General features: G+C 34.8%; 3 protein-coding genes across 9 annotated transcripts; 2 read left to right on the plus strand and 1 right to left on the minus strand.

Annotated features, from left to right (window-relative positions):
- The first annotated feature begins 3848 nt into the window (after positions 1–3848).
- LOC107618669 (beta-glucuronosyltransferase GlcAT14A) lies at positions 3849–7887 on the plus strand. Its single transcript, XM_016320796.3, has 4 exons — positions 3849–4879; positions 6670–6745; positions 6838–6953; positions 7049–7887. Exons 1-4 carry the CDS (start codon positions 4396–4398, stop codon positions 7561–7563), a joined length of 1191 nt encoding a protein of 396 aa, XP_016176282.1. The 5' UTR covers positions 3849–4395; the 3' UTR covers positions 7564–7887.
- A 331-nt stretch (positions 7888–8218) lies between these two features.
- Positions 8219–12218, plus strand: LOC107617697 (putative splicing factor 3A subunit 1). 6 transcript variants are annotated; one of them, XM_088499313.1, is made up of 6 exons: positions 8223–8374; positions 8614–10887; positions 10984–11281; positions 11454–11658; positions 11885–11947; positions 12055–12218. In XM_088499313.1, exons 2-3 carry the CDS (start codon positions 8698–8700, stop codon positions 11251–11253), a joined length of 2460 nt encoding a protein of 819 aa, XP_088355439.1. In that variant the 5' UTR covers positions 8223–8374; positions 8614–8697; the 3' UTR covers positions 11254–11281; positions 11454–11658; positions 11885–11947; positions 12055–12218. The 6 variants fall into 6 exon arrangements, with proteins under 6 accessions (XP_088355438.1, XP_088355436.1, XP_088355439.1 ...); XM_088499314.1 differs by having other exon boundaries at positions 11906–11947; XM_088499312.1 differs by having other exon boundaries at positions 8219–8374; positions 10984–11658.
- A 3569-nt stretch (positions 12219–15787) lies between these two features.
- Positions 15788–21480, minus strand: LOC107618096 (CwfJ-like family protein). 2 transcript variants are annotated; one of them, XM_016320031.3, is made up of 10 exons: positions 21309–21480; positions 20884–20947; positions 20186–20746; positions 19114–19317; positions 18833–18997; positions 18319–18687; positions 18137–18216; positions 17441–17807; positions 16619–16831; positions 15788–16377 (listed from the first exon to the last, which is right to left on the minus strand). In XM_016320031.3, the coding sequence occupies exons 2-10, from the start codon at positions 20917–20919 to the stop codon at positions 16039–16041; spliced, it is 2334 nt and encodes a 777-aa protein (XP_016175517.2). In that variant the 5' UTR covers positions 20920–20947; positions 21309–21480; the 3' UTR covers positions 15788–16038. The 2 variants fall into 2 exon arrangements, with proteins under 2 accessions (XP_016175517.2, XP_016175516.2); XM_016320030.3 differs by having other exon boundaries at positions 18319–18690.
- Between the last annotated feature and the right edge of the window lie 434 nt (positions 21481–21914).

Here is a 21914-nt window from a genome sequence, read left to right on the forward strand (position 1 = left end):
ATTATTATTTATTTTTTAAGTGTATATAATAATATTATATAAAGAATTTAGTTAATATGTCCTTTAAAAATACATGATAAATTTATTATTAGTAAAAAATTTTAAATATTTTTATTTAATGAATATAAAATAAATAGATTAAAACAATTTATATTTTTAATAAAAAATTATTTTGTAATCTGTGTCAAAATAAATAAACTCTTATATAAAATAAAACAATATTATAAATACTTTTTTTTTGGTAAAATATTATAAATACTTTACTTTCTAATTAAACGTTGTTGGGTTCAAAAGAACCCATGGTATTTCAAAAATTGATGCTATGTCCAAAAACATAATTGTGTTTTAATAAGGCCAGAAATAAGCCCCCAACGATCATGTGGAGGTTAGTCATTTGGGCTGGGCCCGATTCGAGTTCTTGACGGACTTGGAATGGTTGTGTATTTTTGTTTTAATAATTAAGGACAACACACAAAAATTTCACTTGGCAAGAATGATCTTTGTTTATCCGTAATATTAATAGAATTATCTCATTCACCAAAAAAAAAAAAAAAAAACTATATAGAATGATCTCACTTATTGTAAAAAATAAGAAACTAATGCTTTAAATTACTAAATTAACTAATTAGTTTTAGTGGTTATTCATTTATTGTAAGTTATTACATGAGAGATTGTGGTTTTAACTCTCACTTCCTTCAATATATACCTATTTTTTATAAAATGTGCCCTAAATCCGTACCCTACCCGCAGATATACCCGGACCGTACCCTATCCTACCCGCAGCGGATCGGGTAGTCTACCCTACCCAAACGGTTTGGATCGGGTTGGATACCCGTAATGTGTTATATATGAGGTGCGGGTAGAGTAGGGTAGGATACACCCTACACCCTAAACCCGTACCCTACCCACAGATATACCCGGATTGTACCCTATCAGGCTATCCTACCCGCAGTGGATCGGGTTGGGTACCCGCGGATAGGGTATAAATTGCCCGCTGTGATTCCACCTTGTGTATGCAGTAACCCATTGGCTATCAACAAATTCTTAAATGAAGTTTTGATTCACAACGAATTAATCTTTAATCTACCGAATTTAAAAGATCCCAAGAAAAATAAAGTCTAATGGTAGTGATCTTTTTCTTATAATTTATACAATTGAATTGGAGACTTAACTAAAGCTAATAACAAATGAGAATCTTGGGTGTTGAGTGTGTAAAGTGTAAACGTGTAGTATGCGACTATGCATGAGTGTTATTATGTGTAATGGTTAAAATCAGGAGTTGTCCAACTTATCTTCTTGAAAGGAAAAAAAAAAAAAAAAAAAAACTCGCCAATCACAATTTGCCCTTGTATACTTAAACTTGAAAAACTATGCTTCCATAATGTCACCATTTACCAAGAAAAATATCACTTGACACTTGATAAAGTCAACAAAAATAAAAGAAAATGCAGTCATGATAAAATTTTAGTTTGATTCTAATTTTATCAGATTGATTTATGCTTAGTTAATACTTATATATCGTATTCATATTTGTACGGAACAATGTTCTGACCAACTTCGAACTCGCTTTTTTTTTTAATACTTCCACGTTGCTACACGTCTTTAACAATACTTTCCGTTATTTTAAACTCTTGGATCGTTATATATTTATTCTTAAATTTGAGTTAAATAATTTAGAATTTATAACATATGAAGTATGAAACCATCACCTACGGATTTTTCAAATTTCAACAACTCATATTTGATTTGTTTTCTTTTTTTGACTTATCTAACCCAACTACTTTATTTTGGTCAGGGACATGTGATTTTTTGGGTTTATAAAAAAAGGAAAGAGAAGTTAATATATAGTTTTTTTGGTGTCTTAAGTTAATATATAGTTGATAAAATGTGGTTGTTTAGGGTATTCAAAGATCTTATTTTAAGTTCAATTTTTTTTATAAAAATAAATTATGATAAATTTAGAAATTAGTTGGTGGCTTTTAATAAATAAAATAGATAAAAATTTGTGCTTAGTGAATCCAAATGAAATAAGAGGGAAAAATCTCTTTTTTTTTTCGGTGACTAGAAAAAAAATAAAAATTCTCTTTGACTTTTTATAGGGTTTTTCTATGCATAGCCGTCACCACAAATTTATTTTTTTGAAAAGAACAAGTTTATTAATTTTTGGTTTATTTTTTTATGAATATTATAACAAGTCCTGAATCAAACAATTTCTTTTGTCTTTTTACTCGTTAATGAAATTTAAAGAAAGAAAAAATAATAATAAATAAATAAAGAAGCTGCTAAATGAATTTTTTTTTGTTTTTCACGGTATCTCCCAACTCAAGGACTAATCCATCGCGGTACTGAGTTCCATTTAAAGATTTGTCGCTGGCCAATGGGTTACTGTATGCACAAGGCGGAATTCGAACTCCTGACACTTGCTTAAGCGGATTAGCGGCGGAATTCGAACCCCCGACACTTGCTTAAGCGGACTAGTGAGCTAACCACTAGACCAACCCAACTTGATTACTAAATGAATCTTTTATTTTTGGTTAACTGTATCAAACCTTTTTATCCTATAGGTGAAAAAAAAGTTGGCCTTACATAAATTTCAACTAAATTTCATCCATTTTTATTAGTGAACTAAATTTTATCATGTTTAGTAGTGAACTGAACAAATCTAACAGCCAGTAAATGTTCCAAATTTTAAAGATGAAAAATGTTCAAATTTTAGATATCTATTATCAAATGTATAAACAAATAAAAATTTTATTTAGCTCTTTAAATTTGTGTATTGTTTAAATTTTTTATTTAAAAAATGAGTTGCCATATATACAATACATCATTAAAATTTGGTGAAAACTCAGATGAAGTCGACTTCACGTGAAGTTGATATCTGAGAGTCGTTAGATGAAAATTTAGTCAAATCAGTCAAATCATCTAACAGCTCTCAAATATCAACTTCACGTGAAGTCGACTGCACATAAGTTTTCACCTTAAAATTTTAGATACTTATTTAAACAGACGAGTAAATTGATTATTCAATCAATTTAATTAGTTATAATAACTTTTTAGTTTATCTACAAAAAACACAATATTAAAACATAATTTTTTATTTGACTATAATAAATGTATATCAAAAATAGTTATTAAAATTAATCATCAGTATAAAATATAAATTGAAATATAAATACATATTAAAAATAAATTAAATTACACATATATTTATACATAAATATATTAATAACTAATTTTAGTGACCGATTTTAGTATATAAATAACATTCTTATTTTTCATCACATCCCAAATTTGGGATTTGTAAAAGTATTTAAAAATAGTGTCCATAGATAGAAGAAAGATTGGGTTAATGGTAGAACAGTAAAATTGATAAAAAATATATATAAAAAAATATTAAATGATAAGAAATTATATTTTATTAAATAATTAAAAAAATAAAAAAAATTCATTCCCTAAAACGTCATTAAAAAAAAATAATTATATGTCTCGTTCTATTACATATAACATTTTAATCTTTTCTTAGTTGCTATTTTTTAGCTTTTCTCTTATTTTTATGTTTAATCTCATTTCTTATCTAGAAGCTTTAATAAATCTCTCTTTTTAGTTTTGGACATATCTCAGTTTTATTTCATTAATAAAATTATATTTTCATTCAAAAAATCCAATGCTTTTATTATTGGAATAAATCTCCTTTTCACACCAACTTTCCTTAAACAAAAATATACATATTGAAGAAAAAAAAAAAAACCTGGATAACAGTAGAAAATTCAAAATTCTATCAATAGACATAACAGTCTTTGTAAAAAAATTAATTTTAATTATTATAATTAATGTCTTATTTGAGCTAGAGTTATATATTAAAGTTTCATTTCTCTTAGTAATTCCATGGGAAAAAATAAAAAAAATAGTGAATTTGGAGATGAATGAATGACAATAATGAGAATGTGAAACATTAGAAGAGAGGCATGAATCCGTGATCTCTGAAACTCCCAACATCTTCCCCCATCTAACTTGTGAAAACCTAGCTCCTCCTTTTCTCACAGCAAGGTTGGGATTTTATTTCATCATTGATTAAGTGACAAACTGCAACTTCTCTATCTCTATTTGCAACAAAATTTTGGAACTTTCTGAGCTAAGCTTTCATTTGTTTGTTCCGACCACCATTTATTTAATTTGTTGTTAATGTAAGTTAGTTTGATATCTTCCATGCCCATCATCATCATCAACCTGCAAACAACACCAACCTAGGAAAAGCCAAGATCTTGAACTACCCCATCAACCGTAACGATCTCAAAATCCGGGCTTTGACCCGATCGGATTCCAAAAATCCCTCCTTTCACCGGAACCACCCACACGCCATATGCCCCAACGCCACCGCAAGCCACACCCACTATCATGGGAGCTGAGAGAAAATGGCTTTTCACGCTGTTCAGTGCGGTGTTCCTCACTTTCATGGTTCTGATAATGTCTTCCTTCTCTTCCTTTAGCTCCCCAAAGGCTTTTCCTTCCCTTGTTCAGCATGGTTCTCCTTACCCTCCTTCTTTTGCGTACTTTATCTCTGGCGGGCACCAAGATAAGGATCGGATCTTGCGGTTGATGCTGGCGGTTTATCACCCAAGGAATCGGTACCTCCTTCATCTTGGAAGGGACGCCGGAGATGACGAGAGGCTGGCCCTTGTCTCCGCTGTCATGGCGGTGCCGGCTATTCGGGCTTTTGGGAACGTTGATGTGGTTGGAAATGCTGATTGGATCACGTACTTGGGTTCATCCAATGTTGCCCTCACGCTGCGTGCTGCTGCCATCATGTTGAAATTGGATTCTGGTTGGAATTGGTTCATTACTTTGAGTGCACGTGATTATCCTCTCATCACTCAGGATGGTATGCCAAATTTTCTGTTATGAATTTTTATATTTGATAACCGAATCATTATACTGAAAGAAGAAAGTTCAATTCAACAAGCTTTTAAATGCAATTTTATGAAGTTGACCTGTCTTCTTAGGTGATTTGTGTGTAGTGGCTTGGTAATTATTGTTGGGAAGTTTATGCGGATTCTAAGGAGCTTTATTTTCATTTTCTGTTAGTCAGGCTCGCTTTATGGAGTTTGAGATCTGGCATTAATTAGAAACTTAAGATTTAATAATTAATATCCAAATGAATGACCTTCCTTTCATAGATGGTATTATCGTTGAATTTTGAATTGGTTGCTATAGGGTCATGAAATGCAATTTAGTAATTAGTATCATTCTTGTGTTACTCTGAGTGGAATCAGCCATTGGTCAAGTTAAGCTGGTTACACTACCCCCTTTGGTGTGGCTTTTCCCCGAACCTGCGTAGCATGCTTTTAAACCGGGCTGCCCCCTTGTGTTAGTCTGAGTTTGGTTGTTCATATAATTTTACACTATTCTGGGAGGTGATCATGAGTTAGGCTGTAGAATTGAATTTATATAGGACACAAGGTGAAAAGATTGGTCTTCTAACTGATTTGTTAGTCATACATAGGCATGTGAAAGTTAAGAGGAGTGAGGAATTAGGGATGGTTATTTGTGAGTTAGGATTTTGGAGGGGAAGGGAGGGCTTGGATTGTAAAATGTTTACTACCTCAAGGGTGGGGAAGGAGAGGTGTAGATGGTGCACTTTTCCCATTGGCTACGCCTGTTGTGATTTATAGTAAAAAGAAAGAAGGTACTGCTCTTTCCTTAAATGAAACAACAGATTCTAAGGACTTCTTCAAGCCTTCCTACATACCAAAGAAATTCAGCTGAAATTCGTCATGTGATCTGGTTCAGTTTACATTTCTAAGCCCCACCAAAGAAAAAAAAAAATCAATATTATCTGTGCTTGCTTGACAAGCTGCTTAGCCATTGCATATCAATGTCTGAGTTGAAGAGTTTGGCTCTATGCTGGAATCCTATTATTGCATAAACAGTCAATAGTTTTTGAGCCAAAGAAGTTTACAAAAGATAGTATGTGAATATTAGGATTTAAAGTGTAAAGGAGGTGCTGACAGCATATTTAGATGCTTAAATACTAGTTTCAAGTTTCAACCAGTTTTCTTATGCTTCTAGAGAAAAAGGGAAATGGGTATGTTAAACTCCAATATACATCAGCTACTGGAATTTATCACAAGTAACAAAAATAACAGTTTGCTATTGACAAGTTTCAAGCTGGACTTTATGGCATATATATAAGAGTTTCATATATCAAACATTTTCTTTGTGATTATGGTGCCCAAAAGGAAAAAAGAAGAGGAGAGGAGGGGGGGGGGGGGGGGCACTGTTTCTCTTTGTATGCACATGCTATTGCATAGTGCCGATCATTGACGTACATCCTTTGATATTGGACCATCTTGTTAATAAGAAGGCAGTAAAGAATGCAACTAAGCAATATTTTTTATTTTGAAATATGAGGTATGCTGAAAAAGCTGGTTTGTAACTACATAGGTTGGCTTTTGAAGGCTCAATAAGTCCTCCATTTTAGGGTTCATCAGTGTGGCCTTCAATCATAGACATCTTGCTTTTAAAATCCAATAACATTTACAGTATTTTCACTTTATTTTGTTATAGGTGACAAGAACCTTACATACTTTTTCCTGTTTTAACTTCTGTGGATCTTTCATATTCTCAACTCTTGTTTCTATATTACTGATCTGTGCTTGTTTATTTTTCCAGATCTTTCTCATGTTTTCTCTTCTGTTAGGAGAGACCTGAATTTCATTGATCACACTAGCAACCTTGGATGGAAAATGTATGACAATTACTGTTAACTCTCTCTGCTAGCCTGTACTTTGTGGTACTTATTCAATTGGTCTTAGATCATTTATTTGTTTGCTTGTGCAGAGGCGATAGATTCCATCCTATAGTAGTTGATCCAGGGCTATATTTAGCAAGGAGAAGTCAAATTTTTCAGGCTACCGAGAAACGGTCAACCCCTGATGCGTTCAAACTCTACACAGGCAATTCTTTCCTCTCATGCTGTCTGTGTAACAACACTACCTATGCCTATGAGATTTGCTTATGTTTGTTGTTGACTGCTTTCCTTTCCTTGCAGGTTCATCTTGGGTAATTTTGAGCCGATCTTTCCTCGAATTTTGCATTTTTGGTTGGGATAATTTACCTCGAGTACTGCTGATGTATTTCACAAATGTGAAGTTATCTCAAGAAGGCTACTTTCATTCAGTTATTTGCAATGCACCAGAGTTTAAGAACACAACTGTAAATGGGGACCTAAGATTCATGATCTGGGACAATCCTCCAAAGATGGAACCACACTACCTTAATACATCCGATTTTAATCGGATGGTAGATAGTGGAGCTGCATTTGCAAGGCAGTTCGCAGTTGATAACCCGGTGCTGGACATGATCGATGAAAAGATCCTTCACCGCGGTCGCAAACAAGTCGTGCCAGGCGCGTGGTGTTCTGGGCAGAGGAGCTGGTGGTCAGATCCATGCTCCCAGTGGGGCGACGTCAATATACTGAAGCCGGGTCCTCAGGCCAAGAAGCTCGAGGCTTCGATTTCTGGCCTTCTGGATGACTGGAACTTGCAGACCAATGTATGCAATTGATCGACACGGTAATAGAAACATTTTAGGAAACCGCTATTCATGGACCGGTAGAAGTTGCCATTTATTGAGAACACATTCTTTGGTCACCAGAGTTTGATTTGGATCTTGGAAGTTGGGGGAGGAACTGCTGTGATAGCAGGATTTTCTTTTTCTTTTGTTTTTTTTTTTTGTTTTTGCTAGTGAGTGTCCATAGCAAACACGAGAGTTGGAGGGTGGGGAAGGGAATATATGTATTGTTTGAGGGGCCTCTAATGTTTGTTGTTGATGCTCCAATACATTCAATGAATAGGAGGATATTCCTCCAGCTTCCATTTTCATCATCTTGTATGTTTTGTATTTCTCCAAATTACCATAGGGAATCTCAATTCTGGACTACTACAAACATAAACTTCATTCTTTTTAAGAAAATGATATATATATATTGTAATGTTATCGTTATTTTACCTTGTTATGTAGTATGACTGGAAAAAATTATTAAATTAGTTATTATTTAATTTGATTAATTATATAATGAAAATATAAAGTGAATTATTTTATGTTAAGGGAAGAAAATAAAAATAGCCAATGAGTTATAGTTCAAATGGTTGCGGATTAATTATTTTAAGAGGTTGCGGATTCGAGTCTCCTATCTTTGATTTAAAAAAAAAACGAAATTAACAGAGGTTGGGCCTTAAAGCGCTAGAAAGGGCAGCGAATACACCGACCCAGCCAGAAATGAGAGATAGATCATCGATCTATGCATAGAAAAGGGCATCCCCTTTCAATCTCTCTCTCTCTCGGAATAGCTTCACAAGATCCCAGCCCCTTCACTGTAAGCTCTTCCCTCCTTTTCTTCCACTTCGTACTCACCCACTCATCTAATTACTCTCCTGAATTCACTTTTCTTTATTAGCTTATTTACTTTCTGCTTCCTACAGAATCATGTTTTTTTTTAATAGGTTTCAAATACATCGAAATGAACCCTAGGCACGCGTGTGTTGCTCTTGTTAGTTTTGCGGCTTTCATTTCCTTTAGCTTTCGCTAGGTTAAAAATCTGTTTCTCATTTGCAGGGCTGCTTTGGTGCTTCCTTTTGATTTTGGTTTTTTGTGAATTCGCATAGAAAATATTTGAGCTTTTTAGGGGGTTTTCACATCATGTTAGGTTCATTGCCGATACTGCCTCTCCCTGCTCCTCCTTCTGATGGAAATCTCGGTCCTCTCCCTGAGTCTCAGCTCCCTCAGGACGATAGGGAGGAGGAGAACAAGTCGAATTCAGCTCCTCCTCCGCCGCCTGCAACGGTTGCTACCCATACTAGAACTATAGGAATTATACACCCCCCTCCTGACATTAGAACCATCGTTGATAAAACTTCCCAGTTTGTTGCCAAGAATGGTCCCGAATTTGAGAAGAGGATTATTGCAAATAACACTGGCAATGTCAAGTTCAATTTCCTCAACGCATCAGATCCCTATCATGCGTATTATCAACACCGTTTGGCTGAATTTCGTGCTCAGAATCAATCTTCTGGTGCCCAACCACCTTTGCAGCCTCCTGACTCGTCTGTTCCTGAATCTGCACCCTCTGCACCGGCCCCTGATAGCAATGGCACAGTGGCAGTTGAAAAGCCTGATATTTCTGCCCAGTTTAGACCTGTTAAGAAAGTGCTTGAACCCCCTGAAGCCGAGCAGTACACTGTTCGGCTTCCCGAAGGAATTACAGGTGAAGAGCTGGATATCATAAAGCTTACGGCACAGTTTGTGGCTCGAAATGGGAAATCTTTTTTGACAGGATTAACTAGTAGGGAAGTTAATAACCCACAGTTCCATTTCTTGAAACCAACCCACAGCATGTTTACGTTCTTTACATCCCTTGCGGATGCATATTCAAAGGTTTTGATGCCTCCAAAGGGTTTGACAGAGAAGCTGAAGAAGAGTGTTCCTGACATGACAACTGTCCTTGAGAGGTGTGTGAATAGGCTAGAATGGGAGCGTTCACAAGAGCAAGCCAGGCAAAAAGCCGAGGATGAGATAGAGCAGGAAAGGATACAGATGGCTATGATTGATTGGCATGACTTTGTGGTGGTTGAAACGATAGACTTTGTTGATGATGAGGATGAAGAGTTACCTCCTCCAATGACCATTGAAGAGGTTATTAGGAGAAGCAAGGTGTCAGCCTCAGAAGAAGATATTGTAGAGCCAGGAAAGGAGGTAGAAATGGAAATGGACGAGGAGGAGGCACAGCTTGTTGCAGAGGGCTTGGGAAAAGCTAGTTTAGAAGACAAGGATGATGAGAGAAATGAAGCCATGGTTACTGAAGAACCTGAGCCACCAATGAAAATTGTGAAGAACTGGAAAAGACCAGAGGAGAGGATTTCTGCAGAAAGAGATCCAACCAAGTTTGTTGTTTCTCCTATCACCGGTGAACTGATTCCTATTAGTGAAATGTCAGAACATATGCGAATTTCCCTTATTGATCCCAAGTACAAGGAACAGAAAGAAAGGATGTTTGCCAAAATTCGAGAGACAACTCTGGCTCAGGATGATGAAATTTCAAGAAACATTGTCGGACTTGCTAGAACCCGTCCTGATATCTTTGGTACAACAGAGGAAGAAGTTTCGAATGCGGTCAAGGCAGAGATTGAGAAGAAAAATGACGAGCAACCTAAGCAAGTTATATGGGATGGTCACACCGGTAGTATTGGCCGCACTGCAAATATAGCCTTGTCTCAGAATATGGGTGGTGAGGATCAAAATGATCCATCTAATAATGAAGCCAAGAACCTTCCTGGTCCTGCTGCACCTCCTCCTAGGCCTGGTATGCCTTCAATTCGGCCTCTTCCACCACCAGCTGGATTAGCATTGAATCATCTTCCCCGTTTTCCTCCCAATGTAGTCCAGTATTCTGCTCCAAACAGTGGTGGACTTTCTGTTCCTCCGCCTAGGCCACCAGTAATGTCCATGATGCAATCTATGCAATCTAATCCTAACATTCGGCCAGCCCCACCTCCTCCTATGCCAATGTCTTCTGGGCAGCAGTCGGTTATGGCTGGTCAACCACCCCCAATGCCTCCATCAATTCCTATGAATAGCCAAGGAATTCCCATACCTCCACCTCCAGGATCTCAGTACACTCCTATACCTGTTCCCCGACCTTTTGTTCCTTTCTCTGTCCCACCATCAGGTATGCCTATGATGCATCCACCACCTATGCCTCAAGGAGTGCCACCACCGCCACCACCACCTGAAGAAGCTCCTCCCCCACTTCCAGAGGAACCAGAGCCAAAGAGGCAGAAGCTTGATGATTCTGCACTGATTCCTGAAGATCAATTTCTGGCTCAACATCCGGTATTTTCTAGACAATCTTCATTTTTTACTCTTAATTTTTATTTACCATGTACCATCATTTCTATTTGTCCTTCCTAACCGGTTTTGTCTTTGCAGGGACCTCTCCGGATCAGTGTGTCTGTTCCAAACCATGATGAAGGAAATCTTAAAGGACAAGTTCTGGAAATTACAGTGCAATCTCTGTCTGAAACTGTTGGCAGTCTGAAGGAAAAGATTGCAGGGGAGATACAACTCCCTGCTAACAAGCAGAAATTAAGCGGAAAACCAGGCTTTCTCAAGGATAATATGTCTCTTGCCCATTACAATGTTGGTGGAGGAGAAATACTTACTCTCAGCTTAAGAGAGCGTGGTGGTAGAAAGAGATGAGCATACTAGTTGTTGTCATTTCAAGAAGGTTGTTGTAACCTTAACTCCCTCTTTGAGGAATATGGATCCTCATATTATTGATAGACTACATGTTGTTATCTTAGAATTTTATGTTGGATACATTATATTTGCTGTATTGTGAGGTTTTTTTTGAAGTTTTTATTGTTGTCTTAGAAACTGATGATAATTCTGGAATACAGATTTTGGCACCTTGGCGCAGGTCTCAAGGGGAATGGGAAGTAGTGGAGTTCCTTTATCTAACCTGCTCAAGCTAAACATTTTGCATCACTGATTATTGTTTACTCTTGCATTTCAGTTTATGTGGTTTTTTTGCAAGGTTACTGATTTATTTTTATATGAAGCTTCTTTGCGGTCGGGGACAGGAATCATGAGTGTTTATTTCTGGTGTGTCCTAGTATTCTAACACTTATCAGCGTGAAGATTTGTGTTTCTTGTTGTCCATTACTAGTGTTTAGTTTTTGTCACCATATCTTACTTTGAGTAGTGCCACCTTGTTTGGCTATAATCATGAGAGTAGTTTTGTGTCGTTTTATAATCTAGATGATTTCATGCAGTATTGGGATGGTTGTTTTTTTTTTTTCTTTTTGATTTGGGCGTTTTGTCATAACAGAAAATTCTACCTGGACTGTAGGAAGTGCTGTGCAGCTAGGCTGATATGTCTTAATGGGTTCAGGTAGGTAGAATGATCTACAATCTTCTCGGTGCAGTAATAATCCTTGTATTGAGTTTATTTTCAATATTAAATTCTGATGGCAATTTGTGCCTGCCAATGTATTGCAGAATGAAGATGGTTTGGTATTTTATAGCAAGGCTCTCGTTCATGTGTAATCAATCTTCCTGGCCTATGAATATTCAGGATTACTTGATGCCAAAACTTGATTAAGATTTATCTGGTAGTTATGTTATAATGAGTTCTTTAAAGGGTTATATAAACTACTTTTACTGTGTCCATTTATTTCTCGTCTATTGGCTTGAATCTTATCTAATGACCCCTTGATTGGAGTCACATTGGGGTTGCTAAGTGCTAATATTTCTGATGGGTAGGCTTTTATTGGTGTTACTTATGCGTGATGATTATTGGTATTCTAAATTAAGTACTAATAATAGGAGTTCTCCATAGGTCTTCGTTATAGATTTTGTCTACCTTGTTTCTAGTCTATGGATAAAAGAGAAATATACAAAGCGGTTCACTTTATACATAAAAAATTGGATAAATATCGTTGTTTAATAAAGATACCATCGTACTAAGAATTTTTAAAATTTCATATCAATTCCTTTGATCTAGCTTGTATTAACTGGGTGACAGACGAAAATTTCAATTCCAAGTCTATTTCTACTCCATTCCGATTACTTGGATTCCTTTGTTTCGTTGTGTGTTGATTAATGGTGGTGATGATGCATGCATAAATCACCATGACAATATCAGTGATAGAAGTAATTTTGATTATTCTTAAATTGAAAATTTATTAAAATACAATTACACTCACCTTTCTAGTTGTTTAAGGGTGAAAGCGGATTGGATATAACTAAAATTTCGATCCGATTCACCCTAAAATTATGTTATGGGATCAGATCCAATATTTTTAACTTTGGATCGGATACGATTTAGTTTGCACATTTGCTCGAATATTGAATATATCCGCAAAATACAAAAATATTTTTAAAATGTTTACTCTTAAACATACTTTTCTTAAACAATAAAATTAAAATATTACAACATATATGATTAAAATAAAATATAAAAAAATTATTTATTTTTGGATATATCCGCAATCCTATAAATAGCGCAGGTATGACAGACACAATAGGACCGAAACACTAAAAATTCTAAAAATTATTGTTTGTGTATTGTGTTTGGATACAATATACAAGACACTAATGTAATGTCCAGTATTATGTTTAGATATACATGGACAAAACTAAAATATTATATGAAATGACTAAAATAATCATATAATTCCAAATTTTCTATATCAAGTACAAATTAATTTAATAGAAAATGAGAATACATAAGAGTACAGACAAAACTTGAAAAAGAGACAAAAAAATTTTAATAAAAAAATATATAATAATATTTATATTAAAATAAAAACTATAAATATATTTATTTTATTTTTAAATTTATTATTAATATGGAGGAATACATAAGTTAATATGCCAAATTAATTTTAAATAAAAAATCAGTTTTAAAAAAGAATCTGTTTTTACATGAAAAAAATTAGTTTTTGCACATAAAATCTATTTTTATTTAGAAAATTAATTTTTTTTAATCTAAAGAGTGATTTTTCTTTAAATTATATAAAATTAATTATAATTTATAAAATATTTTTTAACATTTTAAAAAATCAATTTTACTTTTAATAATATTTATTTTTCAAAAATTTTAAGACTAATTATAAAAAAAATAAAAAAAATAATAATAGAATAATAAAAAATATTTATAAATAAAAAAAAAACAAAATTTATAAAAAATTCTGTGTACACTCTTCAAAATCCGTGTCCATGTCTTTTACTTTCAAACACAGTTCTTGTACGCTAGCAAAGTTCACAAACCATTTTGGAGAAGAGAACATCTCGCCTAAACAAATATAACAAGATAAGAGTCGCATAGCGGCATAAACGCATTTTTAACATTTAAAATAAAAAGGAATAAATTAAGAAAAACAAATCTAAGAAAAAATTAAGGAGAAGCGAGCTTAATTTAACAAAATTTAAGCATCCTCTCTCCAGGAAATATTTTATATCCTTAATTTATTAATTTTAGATTTATTTTCGAAATGCTCATCTCTTATCCATCGGTCACTAATATACTCAAATTAAAAACTTCATTTACAATAAATTTATAAAAATTTATTACACCAGATTAAAATTTCACCCCAAACAAACAAGAGATTGAGCGCATGTGAATACAACGCGCAGATCATGATGATTTGGCATCAAGAAATAGATTTTGTTTAAGTTAAAAAAAAAAATTAAAGATTTTGATCAGCTGCAATGTGAGGCACGTGAATTGTTTCGACATAGGAGAAAGAGTAAAGTAAAATAAAATAACCCCGAGAGAATACAGAAGGAACCGTTCTACCAGGAGTGATTGTGATCCAGTACATCTATTTGATCAAGGGAACACAGTAGAGATTCTGAGCGGGAGAGAGACTCAACTCAACTCAACTGTGATTCCCTTGATTAAAAGGATGGAATGAATCATTATACTCACAAAGTCACAAACAACTCAACACAGTATAAACTATAAAGTAGAAACTAGTGTGAAAACTGAAAAGTGAATTGAACGCTACTTGCTATGCATTTATATAGCCACAAAGTGGAGCCCTACTTTTTCTTCTTCTTGGGCCGGGCTGTTCAGCATCACACGCACAATAATCCCTCCAAATATTTTTTTAGTGGACCAAAATATGAATTTCATTTAATAAATAGTTAAATACATATATTGCTATCTTGTTTACCAAAAAAAATATCTTATTATCTTAAAAAGTTAATTTTCATGTACGGTTATTGTTTACACAGATAATTAATAGCTATCAATTTACCACCAAAAAAAATTTTTTCAACTCTATTCAAAAAATCATCTAAACACATAAATGAATATGTAAAAATAGTATATCAAATTCTAATTCATTGATTTTCTTTATATACATTTTAAGAATAAATTATCAAATTAGTCCCAGAAAGATTACTCATTTTTTAAATTGGTCTTCGAAAGATTTTTTTCATCAAATTCGTTGTTTAAAGATTTTAAGTTAGTTATGTTAGTTATTCCGTCACTTTCTTTGTTAATAGTGTCAAAATTTGTTAATGTGGTAAGTTAAGTGGCACCTCAATAGACACCTAAGAGTCTTAATTGACTATTAAAATAATTAGTTTATGAAATTATATCAAATCAATTTCAAATTGAGATATTTTAATATCTCAATTTCTTTCTTCAATTAGATTTTGATTTGATCTAATTTTGTAAAATTATTATGTTAAGACTTCTAGGTATGTGTTGGATTTCAATAAACATGCCATATTAACAAATTTTGACACCATTAACAAAAAAAAGTGACGGACTAACATGACTAATTTGAAATCTTCAAAGGACGAATTTGATTAAAAAAATCTTTCGAGAACTAATTTAAAAAATGAGTGATCTTTTAAAAATTAATTTGACCATTTACTCTATATTTTAATTTTAACTAGCTGCGGAAAAATTTTCTACAATCATTTTTTTGTTCAAAAAAAACAAACCCTCCTAATTAAAGTCTTCCATTTGTTTTTAGAAAAAAAGGTGAAATTTTAAAAACTTGGGTTAACATTCATTAAATTATTAACCACTTAGAGACGGTTTGGTTTGCATGGTTATCCACGAAAACGGGAAAACACAGCTCTGAAAGTAGTCATTACCCATTAGTCAGTCAAGCCTATTCACAAATCACAAGACCAGGATCAAAGAGTATTCCACTTTGGTTAAACATTCAAGCCGCACCTATAGAAATTAGAAAGATAAGAGAGTTTAGACTTTTATATATATAATAAAATTTCATTCATCTCTCTATGTATTAACTTGAACACTTTATTTCACATGCATAGTTACACGCACTGTACAGAGACATAGGTTGATTAATGTGATCGTGCAGGAATTGCTGGTAAGTTATCAGGGCAAACTCATACGAGTGCATCAAGAATTCCTTTCATCCTGTTGGATCTTCATCATAAAGTTGATTTGGAATTGTTCCATCCAGAAATTGCAATTTGATCCTCACATCATTTTTAAGATGTTTCTTGAAGCTGTTTCGTCCAGTCAAAAGGCTCCCACTCTTTAGAGAAGCTAGCAACTGCTTGCTTCTGTACATCCACCGCTTCATACCGTCGACGCCGATACATGTCTTCCTCGGCAGACTTCAGCATCCCTCTTATTACATTCAAGCCAAGGTTGCCCTTGAACTGCTTCTCGTCATCAATAACATGGACAAAACCTTTGTTTAGTCCAAACTCAACATGGAAGTATGGAAAGTGCTTTGGAATCGAATTCCGCAGTCCCTTCTGGCTTGTGTCGATGAGTTTCTTAGCATTGTGCTGGCTCCATTCATCTTCAGCTTCATCAATTGCCTATGGTGAACACAATGTCAGGACAGATTCTACAATATTCAATTTGACATAGCGCATGCAACCACACAAGATAATAAATCAAATCGATTTCAATAGATGCTGTGGAAGAATTATAATTATAATTATAATCTCTAAGAAAAACAAGGAAATTTTGTTCAAAAAAATTAATGAAGAAACCCAGATCATTTCACATAAATGAAAAAGCATTGATTACAACTTAAGATGATGTTAGACATCTCACCTTTTTAAAGTACAAAGGAGCCTCTTTGGCAATATCTTGGGGTAACGGAATGCACTCGACCATACAATGTCGTCTTTGTTGTGCCAATCCCATCACGGTTTCAAGAAACACCACCTCCTTCTCTTGCTTTGCAAACATCATTATTAGGCATTTCTTGAAGTTTCGAATTTCAGTCCACACATTATCATCCACCGTCCTTGTAGCTGATTCATGCTGCAATATAAAAGGATAAGACAAAGTTGGAAATGTTTAGTAATAAAATAAAAGAAAAAAGCACCTTATGGCACAAATCAACTAGCTCAAAAATATATGGACCTTCTTTAAATTCACATCAAATATATGATACTTAAATGTTAGGATCGATATAAGAATTAATCGTACCGAATTTGGATCCTCTAAAGTGAGGAAGTTGGTAAAGTGAAGAATTAATCACCATTGATTTTGTAATTTTCATGAAGTGTGTGCCCCACTATCTTAATTTAAGAGTGATTAACTCCTCACTTTACCACTTTACCAACTTCCTCACTTTAGAAGGTCTTCATCCATCTGAACAAGTCATCACCCCAATTTCCAGAAGAATGCATCAAATACACTCCTCATTACTATGATCATTTCAACATTTCATTCACACCTTTTATTTAAGAATGGTTATCATCCTAAAGGAAAATCTTCCAAGAGCTGAATCTTAGTAAAATATCGTCTCCATTATTTATTTATTTATTATTATTTTCTGTAAAGTGATTCAAGTGAAACCCAAGGTAATACTGCTTTCAATTGGCCTAGCCTTTGAAAGGAACACGAACACTAGTAGAATAAGCTAACCTGAATGGGTAAAATGCAGCAATGGCCAGGTGCTACAGGCTGCCACTGTGGCAACATAAGATATGTGAAATTTGCAATTGATACCACCAAATGCATTGGCCGATTTGGATTTTCCAAACAAAAGAGGCAGCGCTCTTGCTGAGTCAAGAATCGATTTTCACGATTGTTTTTCTGAATAATCTTGTGATCATCATCACCTGCACGTGTCTTTCTACTCTTTTTGCTTGGACCATCATCATAGTCATATTCATCATCGGCCCGACTAGAAACCTTAAACTGCTTGTTCTGCATGATCTTGCGAGCAAGATGCATGTCAGCATCATCCTCTCCTTTTTTCTGTTGAGCATATACTTTTTGTGTAGCATATCTTGAATAAAATAAAAACACAGTAAAGAAATCATAAGAAAATAATAAAAAAAAAACAAATATATATATATATATATATATATACAAGAACACACTAGCAGCCGATAAAAATAATAACATTCGTAGAAAGTTGCACAGAAAAATAAAGAAATGACAACCCCCCCCCCCCCCCTTCTTTTCTTTTTGCTGCTATAATAGAAATTTCCCCTTAGACTCTGTTCTGATAATATCAGAAGTGAATAAGTTGCATGCATATGGAGAAACAGGAAAAGGGAAAGAAGGGGGGGGGGGGGGGGGGGAGTATGTATGATTTCAAGATAGTAAAAATACCTGCTAGAATCCCCTTCAGATCTTGATCTAATTGTATGAGCTTGATTTCCCTGTTGTGTGTTCATAATCTTTGCTTCTTGCTGTCCACCAAAAGAGTACTAATTAAAAAACAATACAGTCAAAGTAATTCTGAAACTAGAAAGGCGTGCTCCCTTGACGATTAAATGACTTTATGGTCTCACCATTAGTTTCTCGGCTTCTTCGTGCTTTCCTTTCAAACGAAGTTGCATAGCCTTCGCTGCCAGCTGGTTTGCAGTCATCCCAGTCTTCACCATTTCACTGCTATTGCCAGGTGCATTTGCTTCAGATGAATCATTTACTGGCTCAACACCTTCTACAGCAGAACCATCAGAATTGCTACTCTTGTTGCTAACAAATTCACGCATGAAGCTTCCATCATTAGAAAATTTATTTAGGCTAGATGCCGCTGCAGAAATGAGTGCAGCTCCCTCAGCAGAATGTTGACTTTTTCGCTTTCCCCAAGATAAAGAATCTCGAACTTTAGGTGCTTTCATTTCACCATGCCGGACAGAAACATCCTTCAAGTAGTCCTGCTATTGTTATATTATAAAAATTCAGTGAAATGAAACGGAATATACTTCACGGTCTCAACAAAAGTGATTTTGATATTATAATAAGTTTCTGAAGAAATAGTCATTGAACAAAGAAGAATGCAATAGTTCTCTTATTTGTTACCCTTTTATAATCCCTTCGGCTTTGCTTATCGGTATCTGATTTCTCTTCTGTTTCACCTCTTTGCCTACTTCTTATGGCACGTAGATGAGCACGAGCTGGGGCAGCTGCGTTTGATGCAACAGATGCAGTCAAGTCACCAAGAGAACCCCACCTCTCAGCTACAGCCTGTGTGTATCCATATAGCAAAAAGCCAAAATTTTAAAAGATGGACTAGGATTTATTTTTCTAGCGTGTGCGAGTACAAAACAAATGAAAAATATCTGGAAAGTATGTAAAAAAACCTCCTGAAAGCTACGCCCTTCTCGAGCTGCTTGCTCTTGTGCACGCTTTAAAGCTTTAAGTCTCCAACTTGCTCCCCCATCCCCAACAAGGGAAGCAGATAAAAGTCGGTCTGCACCAACTTTAGTCCCATCACTTTCTTCTGGGTAGCCACTTCCATTATCCTTCAGATATGGATTCAACTCCTTAGGATTCACCTTAATTGGCTGAAGGAAAAAAAATATTTAGTCTTTTTAATCCTACAATAGCCATGAGAATAAAAGGAGCAGACAAGCTGCAAACAAAATGGAAATATTCTTCACCTATTCAAGTGTCAAAAGCAAAGTGAAATATTGGTCAAACGAGATCTACATGTAAACGGTCTTTCTATAGACATGATACATGACAGAGCACAATGGCGTCGTTTGATTCATGTAGCCGACCCCACTTAGTGGGACAAGGCTTTGTTGTTGTTGTTGTTGTTGTTTGTATTCAAGTGTCAAAAGCAAAGTGAAATATTGGTCAATCATTATTCCTTCAAATAAAAGTATACAACAGTAGATGAGCCAAATAGGTTGTAGACACACAGCAAAATCAAATCATATGTAAGAATCAGGAAATTTACTTTTGTGAATAATATTAGCAAATGTCAACATACTCATTGTTCTCATTTAGAAAAGCCAAAAGGTCAGCAGGTACATTCTTACTGAACCCTGTTATCTGAAAGCTTTTTCAACATTTTTTTTTAATACACTTTCTTTGCTTTCTTCATTTCAACTTGCTCTTCTCATATATTTATTTTCAGGAAAAGTTATACTGGGGTGATGAAATATAATAACGTGTTTTTTTTGCTCGCATTTGTTGTTCATATTTAATGCTATTTAGTTTACCTGTTGCCTTCTCTTTTCGTTCATCCTTTATTTTTATTCTTGTTATGGTATAGTAAAAAATGAGACCACCAAACTTTGTTCAATAAGACGAAATTCAAGTAAGCAACAAAATGTTAACAAACAACAAACAATCAGAAGATAAATAAAGAACTGAACAGGAGAACAAGAAGCTTAAGGGCGAAAAATTATCGATACTGATTCATACCTCCTCAACAGGATCTTCCTCTGGCAATTTCTCCACTGTATCTGAAACTGTTGGTCCCTTACTCTCAGGCCTAAGCATCCAATCCAATCCCATTTCTTTTCTTGAAATTTCATTCTCACTTATAGAATCTGCTGCAATATTTGCAGCTTCACCTTTTACCTTGCTCTTTTTACTCCCGTGTTTTCTATTTGTCTTTTGATGCCTCCCCTTTCGATCTTTGAAATCCTTACTAACATCGGAAGAGGATGATGAGAATTCCTCAGATGAATATCCTTTTTTCCCACTCCTTGATCTTGATCTTCGTTTTGACCTTTTACAAGAATCATCTGATGAACCATCATCCCTTTTCTTTTTTGCTTTCTTCGTATTCTTCTTTGCATCTTGGTTGCTTTCATACTCTGATGAAGAACTTTCATCTGATGAATACCACTTCTTCCTAGAACCTTTCTTTATCTTTTCAAGTTCTTCATCATCAGAAGAGCTGTTCCTAGAACTCTTCCCTTTTCCCTTATTTTTTCTCCTCCTAATATCTGATTTAGAAACCAAGTCCTCGTCTTGCATCTGTCAGACACATAATTAAGCCAAAAGAAGTACAAACACAATCAGAAATGCCACACACCAGATGGAATCCGAGAAAATGGAAGAAATAGTGAAAATAACAACAAAGGCACAATGATAGATAAGCAAACCCTACCGACCTGGTCACGAGGAATGAATTTCACCTCAGAAAGCATTTTCTAAATTGTTAGACTGTTGCAATCCCTGTATAAGAACAATGGTAAAAATTACAAAAACAATCAATTGCATAACACCAAACCAAAACAATTAAGCATGAAAAATAGTGTAGAACAGAAAAACTACATAAAAAGAGATACGCAATAGCTCCCAAAACTTACTGAACTCGGAATCATCAACGTTACAAATTGAAATATGAAAATTCTCAACCATACATCCAATCCAAGTGAATCAATCAAAAATGACGAGCTTAGTAGTTCAAAACCAAACACAAAATCACGGAGTTGCACGAATGCTACCAAAGGAAAAAGGATAAAAAAAATTTTGAAAAAAAAAGAAAACAGTAGTAGAAAGATGAAGGAACAATAGCAGGAGGGAGTTGACATACCTCTGCGAGATGTGCATCCACAGAAGATGGCTGCGAGGGGGAGAGCGCGGCGGTGCTGTAATTCAGACACCAGTAGCTGGCGGGGGCGGAGACAGAAGGAAGAACCCAAGAAGGATGCGTCGCTCGTGGGGTAGCACTTCTCAAACAATATTTTTTTTTTTTTGGGTCAAAGCTGAGACCATAGGCTGGCCCAGATCCGAAAGTAAACCCTGCCCTCTACCCGACCCGGTTCACAAACTTGCTTTCTTTGCTTGGATACCTAACTTTTTTTTAACTTGCTTTGTCCAAATGATATATCTTGGATGAGCCGGCCCATTGAATATTGTGAAATGTGGATTTTTGTGGACTGAAAATTATTTCACTTTCTTTGGGCTTTGGGGTGTTCGGCCTAGTCATTTGTGTGAGATAATAATTGGCAAAAAAAAATTCTTAGTACTACTCTTTTTTTTATTAAGACAAAAGAAAGTTATACTCTGCATAGCAAAATGTAAAAAAAAAAAATTTATACTCTCTCTATATGATTTTTGTCCCAGAGTAAGAATTTAAATGCAACCTAGCAGTGCCACTTTCACCCTGCATCAATCCCAATTGTAGGGAGAACAAAAA

This window comes from Arachis ipaensis, chromosome B9, assembly GCF_059453495.1.
Source record: "Arachis ipaensis isolate K30076 ecotype BB chromosome B9, ASM5945349v1, whole genome shotgun sequence".
Classification (NCBI taxonomy): Eukaryota; Viridiplantae; Streptophyta; class Magnoliopsida; order Fabales; family Fabaceae; genus Arachis; species Arachis ipaensis.